The sequence below is a fragment of the Callorhinus ursinus genome, unplaced genomic scaffold, assembly GCF_003265705.2.
Source record: "Callorhinus ursinus isolate GAN/ISIS: 27379988/994484 unplaced genomic scaffold, GSC_fseal_2.0 scaffold33, whole genome shotgun sequence".
Classification (NCBI taxonomy): Eukaryota; Metazoa; Chordata; class Mammalia; order Carnivora; family Otariidae; genus Callorhinus; species Callorhinus ursinus.
The window spans coordinates 3,627,290-3,648,596 of NW_027397095.1; the positions used below are offsets into that span (position 1 = coordinate 3,627,290).

Sequence of the window (21,307 nt, forward strand, 5' to 3'; positions counted from 1 at the left end):
TCTGAAATGGGTGGCCCAGCACAATCTAGTGGTTTAACACTCCAGCTTTGGAGACTGGCTGTTTTCCACTAACCAGATATGTCATTTGGGCAGATTATTTGACCTCTCTGTATCTCATTTTCTTCAAGACAAAAATGAGGATTACAGTAGCATGTATCTCAAAGAGTGGCAAATATTAAATAAAATGATGTATGTAAAGCTTCAAACCCAGTGGCAGATACTTTGGAAGAACTCAGTATGTGTCAACTATCATCATAATAATGATTATAATTATTATGGGAGGGAGCTAGTATTACATTTCTGCTCTCTATAAAACTCTATGCAAGGATATATCCTAAAGCAAAGTGTGCAAAAATAAGTAATACACATTTCACTTTCTGGGGCCCTGTCCCTGATATGGGAAATTTCCAAGCATGTCATGAAGTCTTAAGTTTTCAAGAAAGGTTGAAGTTTCCATCAATCAAACTGCTACATGTTCTTCTCTTACCCCTAAAAATCATAGATTTCTAGATGTTTTCAGGTTTTCATTTTTCACTGGTCCAAGGGGAATTTCTCAGTTGGGAACATCTAGCTGTCTTTCCCTTTATTCCCCTCCTTTCCCCCTTTAGGGGCCTTCCTTTTAAGCTTTATTCTTTCCCCTACTTCTCCTTCATCCCTCCTTAACCATTTATTCTACTTTAACTCTTCAACTACAGTTCTTCCCCTGTCTTCCATTTTACTCCTTTTTACTGCCCCTTCCTCTTTATCCCATATCCCTCCTCCCCTTTGCTCCATGTCATCCCTCCATCCCCTTTATTCCCCATCACCCCTCCATTTTATCCTACGTCCCTCCCCTTTATTCCATGTCACCTGCCCATTACCTCTGCCTCTTTATTCCCCATCACCCCTGCTTTTTATTCCCCATAAATCCCCTTTTGTTCCCATCACCTCCATCCCTTTATCTCACAACACCTTTCCCCTTCATACCGCATCACCTCCTCCTCTTTGTTTCCCATCACCCCTCCCTTTTATCCCATATCCCCCCTCCTTTTATCCCATATCCTCTCTCCCCTTTATTCCATGTCACCCACCCCTCCCCTTTATTTCCCATCACTGCCTCTTTATTCCCCATCACCCCTGCCTTTTATTCCCCATCACCCCTTTTGTCCTCATCACATCCACCCCTTTATCCCACAACACCCTTCCCCTTTATACCCCATCACCCCTCCCTTTTATCTCATGCATTCTACTTTAACTCTTCCATTCTCTTTATTCAACCACAGCTCTTCCCATCTTCCATTTTACTCCTTTTTACTCCCCATCACCCTCTTCTTTATCTCATACCCTTCTCCCCTTTATTCCATGTCACCCACCCCCCTTTATTCTCCATCACCACCTCTTTATTCTGCATCACCCCTGTTTTTTATCCCCCATAACTTCCCTTTGTCCCCATCACCTCCATCCTTTTATCCCACATCACCCTTCTCCTTCATACCCCATCACCTCCTCTTTATTCCCCATCATCACCCCTCCCCTTTTGTCCCTATCACCTCCACTCCTTTATTCCACATCATCCTTCCCCTTTATTCATTACCCCCTCCCCTTTATTCCATGTCATCTCACCCAGTTATTCCCATCACCCCTCCCCTTTATTCCACATCTCCCCCTCTGCTTTATTCCATTCCTCTCCCTCCCATTATTCCATGTGACCCTCTCTCCTTTATTCCTCTTCCCTACCTCTCTTTCCCCTTCAGCTCCAATCAGAGCTTCCCAACTCACCAACACAATTTTCAAATTAAACACATACACACACACACACACACACACACAGAGTAAGCCATGAATATGCTGCTGTCACAATACAGATGTTTATTAATGATTAAATGCCAGAGAAGTTTTAACAATCACAAATCTTCGAGCTCTGCGGTTGTTATCCATTGTGTGATCAATTTCTATCCCTCAATACAATACATTCTTCATTCTATGGACCTTAGCAGTTGTTACCCATCAATATCAGCTATAATTTTGGATGTCATACATAACCCATATCTGTGTGTTACCAGAGCATGTCCCGCAAATTTGTACCGTCCTGCATAGAGGAACTACAGAGACGATAGTTAAGAACATTTGTAATCAGGTGACTTTAGCTACTTGGAACTGTGTGTTTCTACCTAACTAGCTGTTTTGCTGACAACAGGATGTGAACTCCAGCTGTCTGTAAAACAGATCTAGGTAATAAAATCAAATTTTTCCTCTAACTTTTGATCCCAGAAGGCTAGTTAGGCTTACATTTGAGGTTTCCCTGTTAGCGTGACCTGAGCCAAACTGCACAGAATTTTGAGAGTGGCTGTTGGGTGAGCCATTGGTCTAAATAATTTTGGGGGGGAATCCTGAGGTGGTGGAGTTGCTGCGGGGACACGGCTATGAGTTGGTGTGACATGGTTTAGCATTAATTATTTGTCAGCTGTCAGTAGGCTGACCTAACGTCCTAACATGCCTCTTGAGGGCCTTTCCAATTGAGCTCTCGGGAGGAGGGAAGGAAAGTCAGGAAAAACATGCAATTCCCTTTTGGGGGGAGGGAAAGCACCTCGAGATTTGTGAGCTTCTCTGGGACAAGTTATTTACCACAAATGTCACATCAATTTAAGGAAGGGCTGCAGTGTGGGAAAGCCAAGATCAGGGGTAAAAGAGAAAGGCAAGGTAGCACCAGGGAGCCTGGGCATGACACAGAAACATCTCTGCTTTTACTAGCTAAAGGGACCAAACATCCCCAGTGAAGGGGCTGGCAGTGAGTTTGGAATTCTCAGCCTGACCCGAGCATCAGGTGGAAGTCCTTCTTACCCTCAGATCTTTACCTTCAACATTCTCCTCAATGTTTCCTGTGACATCCCAGGTCTACCCCCACCCTTTTCCCCCGTCCGGCACCTTATAGAAGGAAAAAACATCTAAGGAAAGAAGTAGCCGATGCCAGTTTTGGCCTCCTTCTCCCGGGGCACACGGAGCAATGGGCGGTCTTGCTCTGGAATGGGGGGGTTACCCGCTCCTTCCTCATCGTCATGGGAACGGGCAGTGCCGGGAGGCACAGCTGGCTCCTCAGAGGAACCTGGAAAATAGTAACAATGTTAATTCCTTATGTTTCTAGACTTCATACTTTGCACAGCACCCAAGGGACTAGGACCTAATTTTGCCCTTCAAATACAATACGAGGTAAGAAGTTAGAATAAGAATGAGTATCCCCATTTGACATGTTAAGAAAACCGCAGCCTAACAGTAGAACATAGATCTCTAAATCTAGGCCCACTGTGGAAGGTTTTGGGGGTAGGACTGAGTTAGAGAACAGAAAGAGTGAGACAGATACCCCGTGCTCAGAGCAAATGGACAATACCACCAGGAAGGCGGGGAAGAGGGCAGCCTCCTAACAACCACCACCACCCTACAAGCAGCCTAATTTCACGAGGCAAATGAGTAACAAAGCTGGAGCCGGAAGTTTACAACACTTCATGGAGGGAAGAAAGCAGGTGTTGGTCATCAATGACTCTGGGGAGGACTTGTGGTTCATTACTTGGCCAGGCCGAGACTTGTTTTTAAGGAGTGTTGTATCTACAGGAAACATAACATATCCATCTTCTTTATGGATTGCCTTTGGACTCCAAACTTCTCTGGAGTCAAGATCGTTAGGTATTGGGACAGCTTCCACATTGATGATTTCTTCAAGACTGGCAGCCAGGTCTGGCTGAGGGTCTGGAATTATGCTGAGAATGGAGGTTTCTTCAGGCTCTGGAGCCAAATTGCTACCTTCGTCCTCTTCAAAAGTGTTGGCTTGGTCTTTCTGAGAACTGGGAATTTCCTTGTGAACTTGAGCATCCTCAGGCTCTGGAACCACATTAAGAACTGAGTCTTTTTCAAGATTGAGGTTTTCTTTAGAGTCTTGGATTCCACTGACATCAGAAGCTTCTTCGTGTCCTGGGATTTCTTCAGCATCTGAGGCTCCTTCACTGTTTGGGACTCCACTCACATCTGAGGATTCTTCCTCGTCTTGCATTTCATCAAAATCGGACACATCTTCAGGGCTTGTTACCACATGGAGAGCTGGGACCTCTTCAGGGTTGGAGTCTTCTTTAGAGCCTGCAATTCCATTCACTTCTGGAGTTTCTTCCTGATCTGGAATTTCTTCAGTATCTGAGGTTTCTTCATCATTTGGAACTCCATCAAGAGTTGGCACCTCTTCAAGGTGGGGATCTTCTTCAGAGTCTGAGAGTCCATTAACCTTTGGGGATTCTTCATGATTTAGGATTTCATGACTCCCAGGGGCTTCTTCAGGGCTTGGCACCACATGAAGAGCTGGGACTTCTTCAAAATCAAGGTCTTCATCAGAATCTGAAATCCCATTGATCTCTGGGGTTTCTTCGTGGCCTGGACTTTCTTCAGCATTTGAGGATTCATCATTTGGGATTTCACCAAGAGCTGGGACCTCTTCAAGACTGGGACCTTCTTCAGAATCTGGGTTTTCATCATTACCTGAAGCATCTGCATGGTCTGGGATTTCTTCAGTGTCTGGGGCTTCTTCATTGTTAGGGATTACATGGAGATAGGGAATTTCTGCGAGGTCAAGATTTTGGTTGTCTTCAAAATCTGGTCCTTCTTCAAGGTCGGGGTTTGGGTTTTCTCCAAGATTTGGGATTTCTTGCACATCTGGGGTTCCTTCAGGGTCTGGGACCATATCAAAATATGGTATTTCTTCAAAGTCTGGGATTTCAGTGAGTTCAGGAACTTCATCATCAGGGTCTAGAATATCTTCAAGGGGAGGAAAATCATCAAAATTCAGGGTATCATCATCATCGTCATCATTGTCATCATCATCATTGTCGTCATCATCATCGTCATCATCATCTTCATCAAGCTCTGGGATGCCTTTGAGATGTGGGCTTTGAATCTCAAGGTCATTTGGGATCTCGACACCTTGAACTTCCCCAAGGACTACTCCTTGATTGAGATACTCAAATACTGGCTCTTCATGGACTGACACATCTTCCTTAGAGGATTCATCTTCCTCAAGGGGCTCATCTTCAGCAAGGACCTGGCCTTCAGGAAGGGCCTGACCTTCACCAAGGGACTGACCTTCACCAAGGGCCTGACCTTCACCAAGGGCCTGATCTCCAGCAGGGAACTGACCTTCATCAAAGGGCTTGCTCTGAGCAAGGACAGCAGCCCGGGCTTCAGCAGAATTTTCCACTGGATCAGAAAGTAAAGCATCCTCTTCCATCTTTATGCGTGCACTCCTGGATTGGAATGAATTTGAAAAAGCAAGTCAGTTTTTATACTTAGGTTGTCTAACATGATGGTGGTCTGGGATTAGAAGCCCCCACAGGCAATGCTGCTTCGGGCTAAGCTTAAATAAACCAAGAAAACACTCACTGGATCTTCCTCAAATTCCTGCGTCTGATAAAATCCAGGGCTTCAGGACTGGATTTCCACACACGCTTAGCAACCTGCTTCTGAATATGGGGAGGCACCTGAGGGTAAAATGAGCAATGTTAGCCTTTATTGCATGACATTTTTAAATTTAGACTCATCTCTATCAGGTACCCAGAACTGAAGGCACCATGACCAGCTAATGCAGGAGGAATTTCTGGGAGATTTGGTGGCTGCCTGCTTTGGCTACCCTCAGGGATGCATGTACGTCTCTCCCTTGCCTTGTTAATAGGAGAGAGAAAGCTGTGAAGTAAGTTTGTCCAGAGGTTCCATTTACCTGGAAGAGGATATCCCAGTTATCAATCATGGCACGGACCACATTGACAGAAGCAACATAGTGGTCAATCCCCAGTCTTGTCTTCCTGGACTCCCTCTTGGCAAATCTCCCCTTCTTCAGGAGAGCAGATCCAAACACCAGAGCCAAATTGGTGGAAGTCATACGGTTGCCTGAAACCTATGAAAAGGAAAGCAGAAAGTGATCGACTCTGAGGTGGTGATGGAAATGACACAAATAAATGTGTCTCTTTTTGTTCTTGTTTCCCTCTCCTACTGTGTGTCTCTGTCTCTCTCTCATATACTCCCACACATGTCCCCTACTACTCTTATTACCCTTTTCCAGAGTTTTGTTTTGTTTTGTTTTGTTTGTTTGTTTGTTTTACCAATTGTCCATCAATGCCAATGGAGTCCTCGCAGTTCTCAGTGATTTTATGCAGGGCCTTCAGCAGACGCTCCAGGGTGTCACTATGGCAGGGTGGCATCAGGTAAACCAGCAGTTGCAGGGCAGAAAGCTGATCCTGCGGCTTCAGAGCTAGAAGAAGGAAAACAGGGGCTGGCTCAGGGGGCTAGCCTTGGCAGCAGCCTGATACCAAGAGAGAGGTGATGATGCTTGAAAACTGAGGAAGGCTATGGAGAAAGTACCCAGGCATTTTGTCTTTGCTCATTCCCAAAGCATTTGAGCTCAGGAACCCTAAAAGCAAGAAAGTGCTCCCATCAAAATCAGACCCCTTCTATAGAACCTAGGTTCTTCTTTGCCCTGAGAGGGCACACACAGCTTCAAGAAGCTCTAGAGAAATTTCCAAACAATAGACTTATAATGGAATATGAAAAGATGCAAGGAAAGCATTCTGGATTCTGGTGTTTATTCTGTTTTAGTTCCTTGGGGTCCTGCAGCCAGAGCTCTGTCCCGAGACCCCCACACCCCCATATTACTTCCTTTCTTTGCCTGAGAAGAGAGAGCAGAAGACTCACTTGCTGTCAGAAGGAAGGACATATACAGATCATCTGGCAGCAGAGAGTCCTTCATGTCACGGAAAAACTCCTTGAGGAGTGCAGCCACATCATGCACGTTCTGAGTGTCATCCAGCACGACATCCAGACCTTGATCAAATTCTTCACGGAGCTAGGAAAAAGGAGGAGAATACATGGACCCTCTGCCCTGCCCACCACAGGCCACCTCCTGTCTTATGCTTCAGTGGAAGTAGCTGGCAATATGGTGTGCCTGAGGGGTTACAAAGACCTTGATTCCCCCCACACACACCAGGCATGAAACTCCCCTCAGGACTGTGGGGAAGACCCCCCCACACACACACACCTGCTTTTCCTCACTCAAGGAACATAAGTATAAACATAACCAATTTACCTCACGCACTCTCTCCTCCGAGTATTCCAGGGTGAAAATCCCCACAGTGCTTAAGCCTGAAAGAAAAGACCAAGGGATGCTAAGCGTCTCTGGTCCCCTTCCCCACCGCATTTCCCCCTCCCCAGCTGAATTCCAACCCCAGCTGGTGGCAGGGGAATGTTCCCATCCTCAAACCCGTGACCTCTTTTCTCTCCCCATTTCTAGAACACCATTCTTTCCCTTTAATTGCCTCCTACTTTGATTTAACCATCATTTTCAGGTCCCCTTACCATGTTTTTCAATGAAGCTGCAGCAAGCCTCAACAACCTGGGGGATTTGTTTAGCAATCGGATTGAGGCTCATTTTCCTTTTGGATCCCAGAAGTCGCTGGCCAATTGGAAAGGAAATCTTGGAAAGTTGCAGGGTCTGCAGCAGCAGGGCCCCGTCCTCCAGTTCGGCCAGGCTGTCCACAGATACTGCACCCTGTGGAGAAACCCAGACTATCTTAAAAATGGGGGCAGGGGGCGCAGGAAGGTCTCTTCAGACCTTCCTGAGGATTGCGTCACATTCGTTAACAGGAGACAGTCTCTTCGTGGCAAGCCAATTACAGGCCTCCAACGTGTTCTGTTCACCTCCCCCTTCCTCTGAGGACACGGGTCTTGACCCTCCCCCCCTCCCCCGCATCCCTGGATGTCTCAGTTAGGGCCACTGCCTGAAACCTGGAGGGTTGTTTAACTCACTCGACGCCCACGGCGAGTAAACTCCCGGGGCAAGGAGGGCTCATCCCGCCTGCGACTGAAAAAGCGCCTGATACGCCCAAACATCCTTTGCACCACGTTTCCCCGACGACGGCCCGCAGCCTGACCGGTGGATTCTTCAATCTGCATCGCGGCTGTTAGTTCAAGATGCTTGCGGCGGGTAAGCTCGTTCACCAGCACCTCTTCCAGACGAATGCCAAAAGTCTTGAGTGATACGACTGGGGAGCCAGGGAGAGAAAGAATGAGAAACGTCAACGCTCCGCAGCGCTTAAATCAGGAGGAACTGCAGGGGCTGTGGCATTCCTCTCAGCAACCGTCCGCAGCCAACCCCACCCCTCCAGACCCGCAGCCTCCCTCCCTGAGGAGTGAGCCAAAAAGACCCTGCAGTGGTTTGGCGGAAGGACTCAGCTCCACTCAAACTACCCCGACGGAGCTAAAGGTCCCTGCCTTAAGTCCTGACAGGGGGGCGACAGCCTCGAAGCAACGAGGGCAATTTCTTCTGGGCGATCCCTCTGGGGTGCGTGTACCGGGAAGGCTTAGGCAGATCAGCTAGGACCGACCCGTGCCTGCAGCTAGTGCGCCATTTCCTGAAATCATCCCCCACAGGGCTGGGTGGGGGAGTAGTGCCCCCAGAAGCAGTGGGCCCCGCCCAGTCTCCAGTAGCCAGGGACACAGTATGGGAGGTTGGGGGGTGGGCAGCATCCCATTTAGTTCCTAAGAAAATAAGAGAGCCCCTCACCCCTCTGCTGTCCTCTCAGAATCAGAAACCACTTCTCAAAGGTGTTTGGACGGTCAATAGGTAGAGCTATGGGAAAAGAAAAAGAAAAGACACGCACGCTCACACAAAAAGGATTTAATAAATGTCGAAAACATTGCAATGCATTGATCCGCAGGGAGGGGGGTGGCAAACAGCTGGGTCCAGCACCCTGAAAGTGTTGTGCTTTCTCCCAGCCTCAGTTTCCCCGTTTGACAACGGGACCCAAGCCTATCCACCACACCTGAGTCTCAAAGAATTTAACCAGATCAGACGATTGGAGGCGCCGCGTGCGCACCGCACACCGTGTCACGCACGGCAGTAGCTCCACACAAGGCTTCAAGCCTCAGTTGAGGGCTCTGTGGCGCCGGAACAGTGCAACAGGCTAGGGGAGGGGCTCCGCCTGCGGCGCGGCGGCAAGTAGGGGTCTCCAAGTTCCTGCGGGCGCGTTCGCGGCCCGGCTGCCGTCGGCTCCCCTCGCCGCAGCCGCAAAGCGGCGATTTGCGCCGTCCCGACGCTCAGACCCCCGCAGCGGGGTCTCCTCGACCCTCGCATGAAACCCTCAGGCCGCTGCAGTTGCCGCTGCCGCTGCACTCGCCTGGCGAGCCCGCCGCCCCCCGCACTTTTCACTGCCGCAGAGGCGCCCCTCGGCCCGCGCGCCCCCTCCCGCCTCCCCTGGGCCTCCGAGTCCGCTAGCACCCTCGGCCCTCCCCACACGCTCGGACCCCATCCAGGGCTTTGTCCCGCTCGCTCACCCGCAGCGGGCTGAGGTGGGCAGCTCTCGCAGCGCACCTCCAGCCGACGCTCCCGCGCCCGCACAGCCCTCCCGCTCGGAGCCCGGATTGGCGCGTGTCTCTCCCACCGTCTCGCTATCTCCCTGGACTCGCCGTCTCTCGAGCGCGCCGTCTCTGTGCGTTCCAATCCCTCCTCAGAGTGTCCCTCTGAGCCTCCGCCTCGCTCTGACTCGTTCGCGCACCGCACCTGGTGCGTCAGTCTCTTCACCTGCTCTCTGTCCACCTGTCTGTCCCTGCCATCCGCCCGCCTGTCTAACCGCCCCTCAAGCCCCCCAGTCTTCGACCCAACTCAACTAATCTTGACCTCTCCCACAATTCAAACAGCCTTCAACTCCCGCTTCCTCAGTTGTCGGGACGCCCGGGGACCGGAGCGGGAGCCCCTCCCACCCTCCTGGACCCCAGATTCGGCCCTTCCCGCCCGGGGGTCCGCTCGCCGGAAGACGGGGACGCCACGCTCCGGGCGGCTCACCTCTGTCAGGTTTGAATTCAGAGAGGAAATGTCTGGCCACGAGTTCGTGGTAAGCAGTCTCTTGCAGCTTCAGACGCTCCAGCTCCGACAGGCTGTGTATTGATATCATCTTCATCCTGCGGTCCGGATTGTGTCCTGGGGCTCCTCCCAGGACGTTCACTAAAAAAATGAAGGCGGACAAAAACAGCAAAGGGGGCATGATTCTGGGGCACAGTGTCCTTGCTGCCTTCAGAAAAGGAATGCAGCCACCCATTCTGGAATCGGATGATTATCAAGGCTGCATCATCCAATTGTCACTGGACCTGGTGGAAGGAGCTTTGGGGGGGGGGGGGGGAGGGTGGCAAAGGGGGAGGGAAAACTGGGAGGCGGCTTCACCCTCAAGGAGAGCTGCCTCTGGTTGCTTATTTAAAAAGAAATTAAAAAAAAAAAAACAACTTAAAAAAAAATCAGCCCTGAACCGACAATCGAAAAGAGAAAACCCAATTAGGAAAAAAAAAAAAAAAAAAAAAAAAAGACAGAAAACAAAACAAAAAAGAAAGAAAAGGGAAAAAAAAAGAAGGAAAAAAAGATTAAAAAGAAAATCAACCAACCTTATTCACAATTTTAAAATGTACACTGAGACAAGAATAAGGTAATATTGTCCATCAATTAATTAGAACAGTGATGGAGTTCATTTTTATTTTTTAATGATACTACTCTATGCTGTCCAGGTTGGATGAAATTTGGACACATCCATCTAGGTTAGGAGCACTGAAAATTTGTACAACTCTTCCAGAAAGCAAACTCAACACCTAAGTATGGAGCCAAATATCATCCCCAGGCCCTTTGACCCAGTAATTCCCTTCTAGGAATCTATCCTAATGAAATTTTCCTTTGGACAGGAAAAACCATATGTACATGAGCCATAACAGGAAAACATGTAAGGGGAAAAAGGTAGCCCAGCAACAAGGCTAGTTATATAAATTATGGAATGACCACAGTCTGGAAAATTATGTAATCATTAAAGTGATGTTTACAAAGAGCTTTTAAACAGCAAATAGAAAATATAGAATTGTATTAATTATGATTATAACCATGTGAAGAAAAACATGCATAAAAGTAAAAGACTGAAAAAATGCACCCCCATATGAACAGTATCTGTATTAAGTGGTAGGATTTTGTTTGCCTTTTGCCTTTCTCTATTTACCAAAAATCGTGCAACTTGATTATATGATTCTTTTTTCATGAACAAAACATCAGTTTGTACCAAAACAAACAAACATCATTTCGAGGCCATTTCTAATGAGACTCCCTACTACAGGATTGGATGATCAGAGTGAAGTTTGTCTTAGTGTATTGGCAAACCTGTTTTATATGTCCCTTCTCCGTGGTACCCACCATCTCAAACTGCTCCTGGGCTACATAGGATCCCTCAGTGGGGATCTCCCTGGACCCCATACAGCATTCTTTCCCGCACATCCTGGCCTCTGTTACTCATTTATTCTTTCATTCGTTCATTTTTTAAAAATCTATATGAACTACCCACTTTGTGCCGGGCACTAAAGATGCAAATATGAGCAAGATAATACTACTCTTTTCATAAAGGATCTAACAGTGCAGTGAAGGAGACATACAGGGTGGCAACAATTTACGAAATCTTGTGATAAGTCAATGGCCAAGATATAATCAAAGTACTGTGAGAGCAGAAAGGAGGAAACATCTAAGTCTGCCTGGAGACAGCGGTGGGGCGGGGGGGAGTCCAGAAAGAGAGCAGCTTGTGCAAAGGCAGAGAGATGGGAGAGAGGTTGTTATATTCTTAAAGCTGTCTAAAGGGAATGGAAGGAGACAAATCTGCATAGGCAGGGATGAGCTCAGGAATGGCCCTGAAAGCCATGTTATGGAGCTGGACCCTTCTCCTGAAGGCAGTAGGGAACTACTGCAGGGTTTTCAGTGGGAAGTGACAGTCAGAGCTGCGGTTGGAAAAAGCACAGGGAGCAGTGAAAAGCCTGGTTTGGGGAGAGAGTCTGAAGTAGGTAGATCAGCCAAGAGGCAAAGAGATGTTGATACAAGCCACAGTCACTGGAGCTAGGGCAGGGGATGGATTTTATGGGTAGAATTGATGGAACTTAGGGGAATTGGAATAAAAAGGAAAAATTTAGGACAGCTCCAAAGGTTATGGTTTGGGTGAGTGAGTGGATGCTGGTTCTTGACAGAGAAGATAATTTGGGGGAACTAAACCTTTTGACAAGAAGGGAAGTGGTCATATGCCATTTTTTTTTCTGAGCCCCCGTTTGCCATTGGAGTTTTATGGTAATATTCTATATATTATAATCGAGTTGGGGGGGCTTAAATTCCAAAGATCAGGTAATGTGGCTTTAACAGAGGAAAAGTAGGTAGGAGTTTATCATTTAATAATCTAATAAATGAGCTCTGTCCAAAGGAAACACACAAACAAACGCACAGACCCACAAAAATCCCACCCCTCTTCTGTTTCCAAAATTCACTTTTGCCCACTTTCCTTAATGGCCAAAAGTCATGCATGTCAATAATAAATTCCTGCCAGATAACTGAAGTGCAGTATGAGAAAAGACGAGGAGTCTTTCTATGGCTTCGGAACTGAGCTAGGAGGAAAATCCTTAGCATGGATTTTTTTAAAGCTATTTCAACTGCAAAGCACCATCCCCTGGACCCAAGGTGAATGCCCAAGCCCAACCACCAAACTGCATCCACAAAAATGATCATTTTAACCAAAGATACATGCACAGCACCCACCTCAGTCCCAGAGTAAGTCTCTAGCAAGCCCCCATTCACAATAGCAGGTCCAAAACCTATTAGCCCAAGGTCTCATCCTGACATATACAGCCTAGCTCTGGCTGAATTTTTCTGATATTATTCCCTCTTTCCTCCCTTTCTCTCCTTTTTTCCCCTTTCCCCCCTTCGCCCCCCCCTTTCCCCCTTTCCCCCTTGCCCCGATTCAGACATTTTTGTACCTGCTTTGCAGCTGCAGCTACTTCTTCCAAGGCTTCCCAGATCTGGTCATCCAAAGAGTAGGCTGGTTCTTTAACCCAAAAATCAAGATGAAAATCGATCCCTCTCTCCCCCCAAAATAAGGTAAGAACAAACAAGAAAACCTCAAAACAACACCAGCCAAAAGAGAGAGAGAGAGAGAAAAGCCTTTGAGAGATGAGTCAGCCTCGATGCTTACAATTACGAAGGAAATCAAAGGCCTTAGAATAAACCGTTTGTCATTGCCTCCTGCTCAAAGATAGAGGGCTAAACTTAAGAGCAATCATATGCTGCAGTTGTGCCAGTAAAATTGACACTGTCTTGCTTGCCTTCAAGTCTCTCAAGGCACCAGGAGAATACAAGACAGAAGCAGAGTTAGGGAGGCCAGTGTGCCCAGACAGGAAGCAGATGGAAATGGTGGGGAGTGGGGACAAGTAAGCAGGCTTCAACACCACCAAGAGAGAGAGGCACAGTAGCAGGTTCTTGAGAGCTGAATACTTGTCCTTAGGCCTGGTTTTCCAAGCTCCTCACAGGGAACAAGGTGCCAAGAGATCTCTCTGGCGCCAAAGTGTCTTCCCCTTCCCCCTTCAGCATGCTATGGGGTTGGCCTGAAGTGACCATGACATCAAAAAATACAGGAGAAGGAAGCGGAAAGCGGGGCCTCTCAGTTTTCAGTCTTGAATTCAAGACATTCATGAAAACAATATCCTTAGACAAATACCTGTGGTGGCCCCTGGAGTTAGAGCTAAGTAGAACTAAGTGCAAAGCAGAGCTTTACAATCTCTTAGCTGTGTGACCTTAAGAAAATCAGTTGAATTCTCTGAGCCTCAGTGACTTCCTCTATAAAATGGGGAAATGATACAATGCCCGTTTCAGCAGTTGTGTGAGAATTAAATGAATAAAGTATGTGTGCTATTTAGCATTGGTTTTTAATAAACACGTTAATCTTGAAGTTTCTTTGCAAAGGGCCTGAGTTTACCAGAAAATATCAGGTTTCAAAAGTAATTACATAAAATTAGAATTTGCATCAATGCATACAACATCTTACTCTGTTCAAGCTCTTTTACTAAATTTGAATTAAATTAAAACAGGTAAAGAGATCTTGGGAGACTGTTGGAAATAGATCTTTCTTCTTCAATCTCCAATGGCATCGGGGGCAAGTCTTAAAAAAAACACCATCTTACAAAACTTAGGAAAACTAACCGTATAGGTCCACTTTTCAAATGCTATTATTCAGGTTAGTAAAATGCTTATATGTCTCAAAATTTATTTTTCTTTCAAATATCCAATTTTACATTGTCACTGGTGAAAGAAAGCGTAATTGTATTTAGATCAGTCAAAGGGCTAGGATATTAGCAGATGCCAAAAGAGAGAGTTTGAACAAAGAGCAGAGGGACACCCAGAGCAAGTCTCTGGCAATATCAAAAAGGGAAACACACATAAGTGGCATCAAGCTTGTTCCTCACGTCCTCCCGAAACACATGGCACAGATGGAGAAACAAATTAACGTCAGAAAGGTCACCCGCTTTGACATTGTTAGGACAGAAATGCTTTCAGCGAGGCATAAATCCACAGCCCTCACATTTTGGAGGACTAATTTACTCCATTGCCCCCATCAAATAGTTTGGAATTGAGCAGTGCTCACTAGTAAACAGCTATGAGAATAAAAGTGGGGACTGCACTGATGCCATCATTTGAATCCTTATAAACTTGGCACTTTATGGCACCATCAGAATTTTGCTCTAAGCCTCTGATTGCTCCTCCGAGTTTGAGGAATCGATAGTGGATGAGACAGGCATTGCGTCCAGGTTATTCAAATGTCTACAGGCAGTGACAATGGATAAAGACATCCCCAGTAATATATCACAACATGGGAAAGAGATACAGGTTTCTAGATGAAAACATCTGGGCACCAGTTCGGTCTGCTGGCACAATACCTCATCCATCCCTGAGCATTAGTGAGTTAGCCTTTAAGTTGTTATCCTGTAACCTCCATTTCAGCAAAGGCTGCAGTCATGATGAACAAAATGGCTCATTTTATCCTATGCAGTGATGGTGCCCCAAGATAATTAAATTTGGGGACAGAGTTCTTCAATACGTGAAGTCAGCCCATCACGCCGTAGCCAAAACTCATAAACTGGGGGTAGTATTGTTAAAATATATTGAGAAAGGATGGGGAGGAGGGACAGCTTCTGGCTTCAGAAAAAAAAAAAAGAATGTTTCAGGAACTGCTTAGTATATCAGAATGGATCAGAGAGAGAAGGGACCTTAGCCATCACCTAGTCCATAGCCTCCATTCCACAGTTCAGAAAACTGAGGCTCAGAGAGGGACAGGAGTTTGCCCAAAGCCACACAGCAATTTGACAGCAAAATCTAGACCAGAACCCAGTTCTTCTCAGTTCTAGGGCTCTTCCCACTGCCCCATCCACCTTTACTCTTAATAGCTGCCAAATAACGCATGGTTAACTACCAAAATCAAAAGAATGGACACATAATCAAAGTTTGATTCCATAAGCCAGGGGAAGTCCCATCTGAAGGCAGACCCATGTATTACAATCTCTCTGTGAAATAAGTACAGTCATCATTCTATAGAATGTGGGATGCCCTTTTTGAAATGTTATTAACTACAGAAACTACTGGAGCCCAGAATGGTGAAAGGCAATGTTTATGCTACAGACATCCCAAAGGATAGTGTAAACAAGGTGATGTGACACCAAATACAAGGAGCTATAGATATTCTCACTAGTGCTGGCATCACAAGTCGTGTCACCCTTTATCTGTTTTCCCCTTTTGGTTGCTGCTTCTAGTATGTCGTGGCCAAAAAAGTAAAAAATAAGATGTTCCATCAACAAGAGGTAACCTTTTGAATGTCTTGTCTCGTGCTTCTCATTTTCTCAAAAGCTTTTAATATGCCCATTATCTCTGGGCCTTAGCACACAGTAGGTGTGCAATAAGTGTTCCTTAGGTGAATCATAGGATTATAAACTTTGAGGGTTTTGAGAGAACATAAAGGTCTAGTAATTATAACAGAAACAGCTATTCGTGATTCATGGATAAATGAATCATGCTATTTTATTCTCACAACAACCCCTGGGAAGGAGGGAGGTGGGGTATTATGTTTCCCCATTTTACAGATAACAACAACCTAGGGCTCGGGAGAGGTTGTGACTTACCTGAAGTTGCACAAAAAAGGCCATGGAATCTGATCTGGGAACCAGCTGTCCCTACCTACCCTAAGGCCAGGCCTTGCCTTTCCCACCAAATCATGGTATTTCTTGGTTGTTCATCTGCTGCCCGGAACTGGGACAGTCTGAACTGTGACTGCATTCTTTCCTAAGAAGGCAGCTGGATGTCTGAGGTCTTATTTATACACACTATTCTTGGGAAATGGGAATAGAGGTAGATAAGATAGGTCAATTGATCGACTGATTGTTGGCTATAAGTGAAGAAGATGATGATGATGATGATGAGAGAAAGAACTGGCTCAGAAAGACTATTATGAAAGATAGAGGAGAGGAGTAGATAGAAGAAAAAGGCACCAAAAGCCCTGTGTGTTCCTCCCACCACATCCCTCACCCTGGCCTACCCCCAAGCTGACAGGGTGTCATCCTGGAAAAGTCCTGAGATATGGACTGGAACTTGGGTTCAAATCCCAGCCTCGCCACATGTAAGATCACACACTCACCAACCAAGTGACCTGTAGCAAATTATCTCATGCTTCTGAGCCTCAAGTTCCATCACCTTACAAAATAAGAATCATGATACCTATTAGGTGTGACTGTGGTAAAGATTAAATAAAAGACAGGGCAGAATGAAATAATCCTCCAAAGGACACAGTGCTGTACCAAGGTGAGGAATTGCCCCCCATAATATCTGAAAGTGAAATCTGAGCAGAAGTGCCACTATCTGGAATGAGGCAGACAGTGTCCCCCCTGGAGAGTGCCTTTGTCCCATCCTTTGAAGGCAAAAATGGGTACTCAGCCCCAGTCAGCAGGAAGCACACTTTCAGAGGGGATGAGTTCAACTCTTTCTTCACTGTGTCTTTCAGTAATCAGAGATGCAAGACAACTAACTGTGTGTGGAGGGGGGACAGGGGTTAGTCTAGGCTGTGAAATGTAGACAAAAATGAACTGGCCCACAAAAGGGATTTAGTCTCCACCTTTGTCTTCCACAGCACACTGTGCAAGCCATCTATGCTAGGGATGGGGGAGGAAAGTGGGGAGCCATCTGAAGTGGAAAGCCCCAGTTTCTGCCCTTGGGATCTTACAGCCTAGTTGGAGGTCACATAAATGTCAAGAGCCTTAAGGCCTGTCAAGAAAGGCCCATGGGTCTAATATCATTCTTCCCTGCACTAATTTAAATACATTTCCTCTCCTTTTTTCCTTTAAGGAATATTAAGAATTGACTATTTCCTCAGGTCCACTAGCACTAGGAAGACCCTTACTCAGCTGTAGGTTTTCAGTAACCTTTGATTTATTTTTCCCATCTTCTCGACTCCCCTGTCACCCCAAGCCCCCCTCTTTAAGACACACTCCCTTTCAAAACACAAGCATTCATTCTCATTGACATCCATGCACACACACACTCTCAAGCTCTTTCACATATGTATTTTTAGACACACACACACACACACACACACACACACACAGAATGTATTCGCTACAACAGAGAGAAGGAGAGAAATAAGACCCTGCCATCAAGCATTTGTACCTGCAGACCACAGCTGGGGCTTCTACAGAGTGGGCATAAGACAGAAAAGACCAATGGAGATACTCCCCCAAACTGTCTGGACAGACCCCTAGAAAGGAAACCTCTAGAATAAAGTTGTTCTCAGAATCTATGCTGAGAGCTACCTCTTCCCCATCTTTGTTTCCCCACCCCCACCTGCTTCTCTTCTCCTTTGATTGTATCTTCCCCCAACAAGCATCCAATTTGCTGCCAGTTTTCTTTCTCAAAATCCTGTCTAAGTGGATGTCATAGAGAATTGGGGCTGTGGGAGATGTTTTCCCCGGTAGTTGTCATGCTAAGAATGGTATTTTAAAACTACATTAAAATAACCATATTTTTAAAAATATCAGGTCTGTCTAACTACCTATCTATCCCCTCTTCAAAATTAGACCACCGTCTCGGCTATGATGCAGTGAAAAAAACCCTAGACCAGGAATCAGGAGGCCTGCCTAGTTCCCAAGCTGCTGAGTGGCCTTGGGAAAGTCGGTGAGCATCTCCAAGCCGAAACACAACTGGGGTAATTTATCATCCTGTCTGTCTAAGAGCACGGCAGAAACACAGCTCTCAAGTCTACGGAGTCCTTGGTACTTCCACAGGACTTCCCCAACTCCAGGACACGGGGCCACACTGCCACTGTCCACAGCTGGGAAGAAAGGGCGCCCCTGGCCCCTCCGCAGGCCTAAGGGCGCCAGAGAGCGGAGGGGTTTAAGCGGGTCTCCCGGTCTCTCCCTCCTGCCGCTGCAGCTCTACTGTCTGCCCTTGACCCTCTTCCCCTCCCCCCCTTAACCCCCCCCCCCGCTAGGTGACGGCTGAGGGAGGGAGGGAGGGGGAGGGGGACAGGGACAAGAACCCGCCGGGCGCGGACTTTGCGCCCTCTGCCTCGGAGGCTAGTCCTGGGCCTCCGGCTGCCACCCTGCAGCAGAGCGCGGCCTTCTGGCTGGGGTGCGCCACGCGCGTCCCGCCCCGGTGTGGCTCCAGAGAGCGCGGAAGCTGCAAAGTTAAACAAAGCCCCGCGGCGCGCAAAGACCCCTCTCAGCTCCCACTCCCTGCGGAGAATGCGAAAAATTAAAATCTTGCTCGAGAGCTCGAGGTTTGAACATTGAACGCGAAACCCTGGAACTTGAGCAGCACTCGTGGGCTTCCTCTCCCTCCCTCACGTCGGGTCCTCCCTCCGGGACCCTCACCTCCCACTCTAGCCCCTCAGTGAGCTGCACTCAGGTCCCTGGAGCCCTGCCCCTGCACTACCTCTTGGCGACTCTTCTGGTCCGGCCAGGGAATAAGTGGCTGCGTGACCCGCTGGTCAGTCGTGCGGCTCGGCCACGGCCTGTCCTGGGACGAGCTGCAGGCTCAGCGAGCACTTAGCTCTGCCACTCAGATTCCCCCACTCCCTGTAAAGCCTTCCGAGGTGGGGCAGGGGCTGATTCATAGCAATTTTCCACGCAGCAGCCAGCTGAGTGCCTTACGCATACCTGTTTGCTAAATTCCCTGGGCTACTCCCACTGTTTCTCGCTGTACCCCACAATCTTCGCTCCCTTTAGTCAAAGCTGATCTCTCCTTCAAGATTCAACCCAAGGGTCCCTTCCTCTGAGTGCTCCAAATTTCCCCTCCTCTGGCCATGCTACACAATCTCACATTACAGGCGAAGGAAAGGCAGAAGTGGAGGTTTAGATGGCTAAGAAACTTACCAAAGGGCACAGAGATAATCAGTGGCAGAGTCAAGAGGAAGACCCAGAACTCCTGGACCAAAGCTCAGCGCACTTTTTGCTACCTTTCATTGCTTTCCCTCTGCCCTTATTTGTATGGCACTGGAGGGCAGGGAACATCTCTTGTTGGCCCTTTGCACTCAGGGACGGAACCAGAAATAACCCCCTCCCCTCCTTGCCTCATGCTTCTAGTTCCTTGTTTCCCATCTTGTCCAGGGCCTCTGCTCTTGCAAACTCAGAGACAAAAAGGTCATTTTGTTCAAAGTCCAGGGCAAGAGCAAACAGAAGCTGACTTCACAAAGTCCTCTACCCACCTGGATGAGAATGGTCTCAGTAACCCCCCCCCCCCCCCCCCGTCCCCGCAACACACAAACAAAACTATAGTCTTCATCTTTCTTTTTGTACCTTCTTGGCACCTTGTGAAATCAGAAGGCACTCACACCTGCCCAAACCATCTTACCTTCTAATACCTCTTCCAAAAAATGCTGCCCTTCCAATCTGCAGCCCAGCACTGATATGTACAAATCACTGTTCAGCCAAGCAAAAATATATTATGCACAAGTACTAAATATTCTCATCTGATGCAACAAGGGTAATACGGGGTTATAAACGCAAGCTCTCAAGTGGGGAGAATTTCAAATATGCAATTACACCCCCTCCCAACTGGATTTTATCCTCTCCTGGACAAAGTAAATGGACAAAGGGAGGGTGTTGTTGATGCAGAGGGACAGGAATGGAAAAAGAAAGAGGACAGTCAAGAATGCCAGAGACTATGGGTGACCCTGGCAAGAGGGAAGGAGCAGGAAGCAGAGCCTGGGCAAAGGAGAGAAGGAATGAGAGGGAGGGGGGAGGAAAGTGGGCAGATGCTGACTCCAGGTGTACACAGATACTGGGGCAGCCCAGGGAGACATGGACTGACTCCGCAAAGGCTCAGGGAGGTGGCTCTCAGGGACCTGGACTGGAAGTGAGATCCAGAAGCCCGGTGGCAAGCCTCTCTTATTCCCTAGCAAAGGGAGAGAGCTTTTGGCTCCAGCAGCAGAATGGGTGGCGCTCTTTACACTTGAAGTACCACCTCACCATCATCAGGACCAGGAAGATGCCCTCTTCTCCTCCTCCTCCCTCCCACCCCTCCCCCCACAGTAATTCAATAAATCTTACCCAACACAGGAATGTAATTTGAATGCTCAAGGCAGTTTTCCTTTCCATTGAAGAAGAGGATCTCTCCCTCTCTTCCTGCTGAAAATGGGTTGGATGCTGCCCCTTTATACATTCTAGAGCACCAGATCAGGAGAGGGGGGAAAGGGAGGGAGCTGCAGTTTGAGGCTGGTCCAAATTGTCCCTGGCATCTCTCTCTCTCTCTCTCTCCCTCTCCCCCCCTTTCTCTCTGTCTCTCCCCTGTTGGATTTTTCTGTAGCCCCTCCTTCTGGCCCTGGCAGCTCTGCTCCCCTTCCTCACTGCAGCATCCTGAGCCACTTCTCCCACTTTTGTGATATGGGCCTGATATTGGGGAGCATCTTTCTGGTGATGCTTGCTTTCTAATGTGGGATCTTAGGCTGATATACCAGGGAAAGATTTTAGTGGGGAGTGGGTGGGTGTCACAGAAGATGAAAAGAGAAACCCATTCAGGTAGCCAACTGCCTTGTCAGGAAAGCAACACAAGTCAGCGTTGGGGACCGTTGGGAGTCATGATTTGAACCCGAGTGCATGCGGAGCCAATTTAGGCAGAAGAGCGACAGGTTGTTGGCTTGGGTTACAGTGATTGCCTTGGTAACATAAATACATAAAAACTGCACAATATATTAGTGAAAAGGTAGATCACTGAAGATCACTCAGTCTGTTTTCTCAACTGCAAAATAGGGGAGTAAATGCTCACCCTATAGCACCATGGGGAAGAGCGTGTGAAATAGCATCAGTAAAGTACTTAGCACATGGCCTGGCACAGAGCCCCTTGCCCCCTGAACTTCCTTCTGGTGTTGGCCACAGGAGGGAAAAGAGCTTTCCCAGGGTCACATAGCAAGTAGCAGAGTCAGGATTGGAACTCAGGTAT

General features: G+C 47.5%; 1 protein-coding gene across 4 annotated transcripts in view; it reads right to left on the reverse strand.

The window, feature by feature from the left end:
• Positions 1-1,831: 1,831 nt before the first annotated feature.
• ARHGAP36 (Rho GTPase activating protein 36) overlaps positions 1,832-21,307 on the reverse strand; it is a 30,991-nt gene continuing 11,515 nt past the window's right edge. For 3 of the 4 annotated variants that reach the window (XM_073879149.1, XM_073879148.1, XM_073879147.1), the window contains 11 exons: positions 9,845-10,003; positions 8,567-8,632; positions 7,810-8,045; positions 7,360-7,552; positions 7,091-7,146; positions 6,700-6,850; positions 6,111-6,259; positions 5,729-5,905; positions 5,395-5,492; positions 5,152-5,258; positions 1,832-3,082 (listed from right to left, as the gene is read on the reverse strand). In XM_073879149.1, coding sequence (XP_073735250.1) covers positions 2,925-3,082; positions 5,152-5,258; positions 5,395-5,492; positions 5,729-5,905; positions 6,111-6,259; positions 6,700-6,850; positions 7,091-7,146; positions 7,360-7,552; positions 7,810-8,045; positions 8,567-8,632; positions 9,845-10,003 — 1,550 coding nt within the window. In that variant the 3' untranslated portion in view covers positions 1,832-2,924. Of the gene's footprint in view, positions 3,083-5,151; positions 5,259-5,394; positions 5,493-5,728; positions 5,906-6,110; positions 6,260-6,699; positions 6,851-7,090; positions 7,147-7,359; positions 7,553-7,809; positions 8,046-8,566; positions 8,633-9,844; positions 10,004-12,813; positions 12,924-21,307 lie in introns of those variants that run through there. The other variant, XM_025852542.2, reaches the window with a different exon arrangement.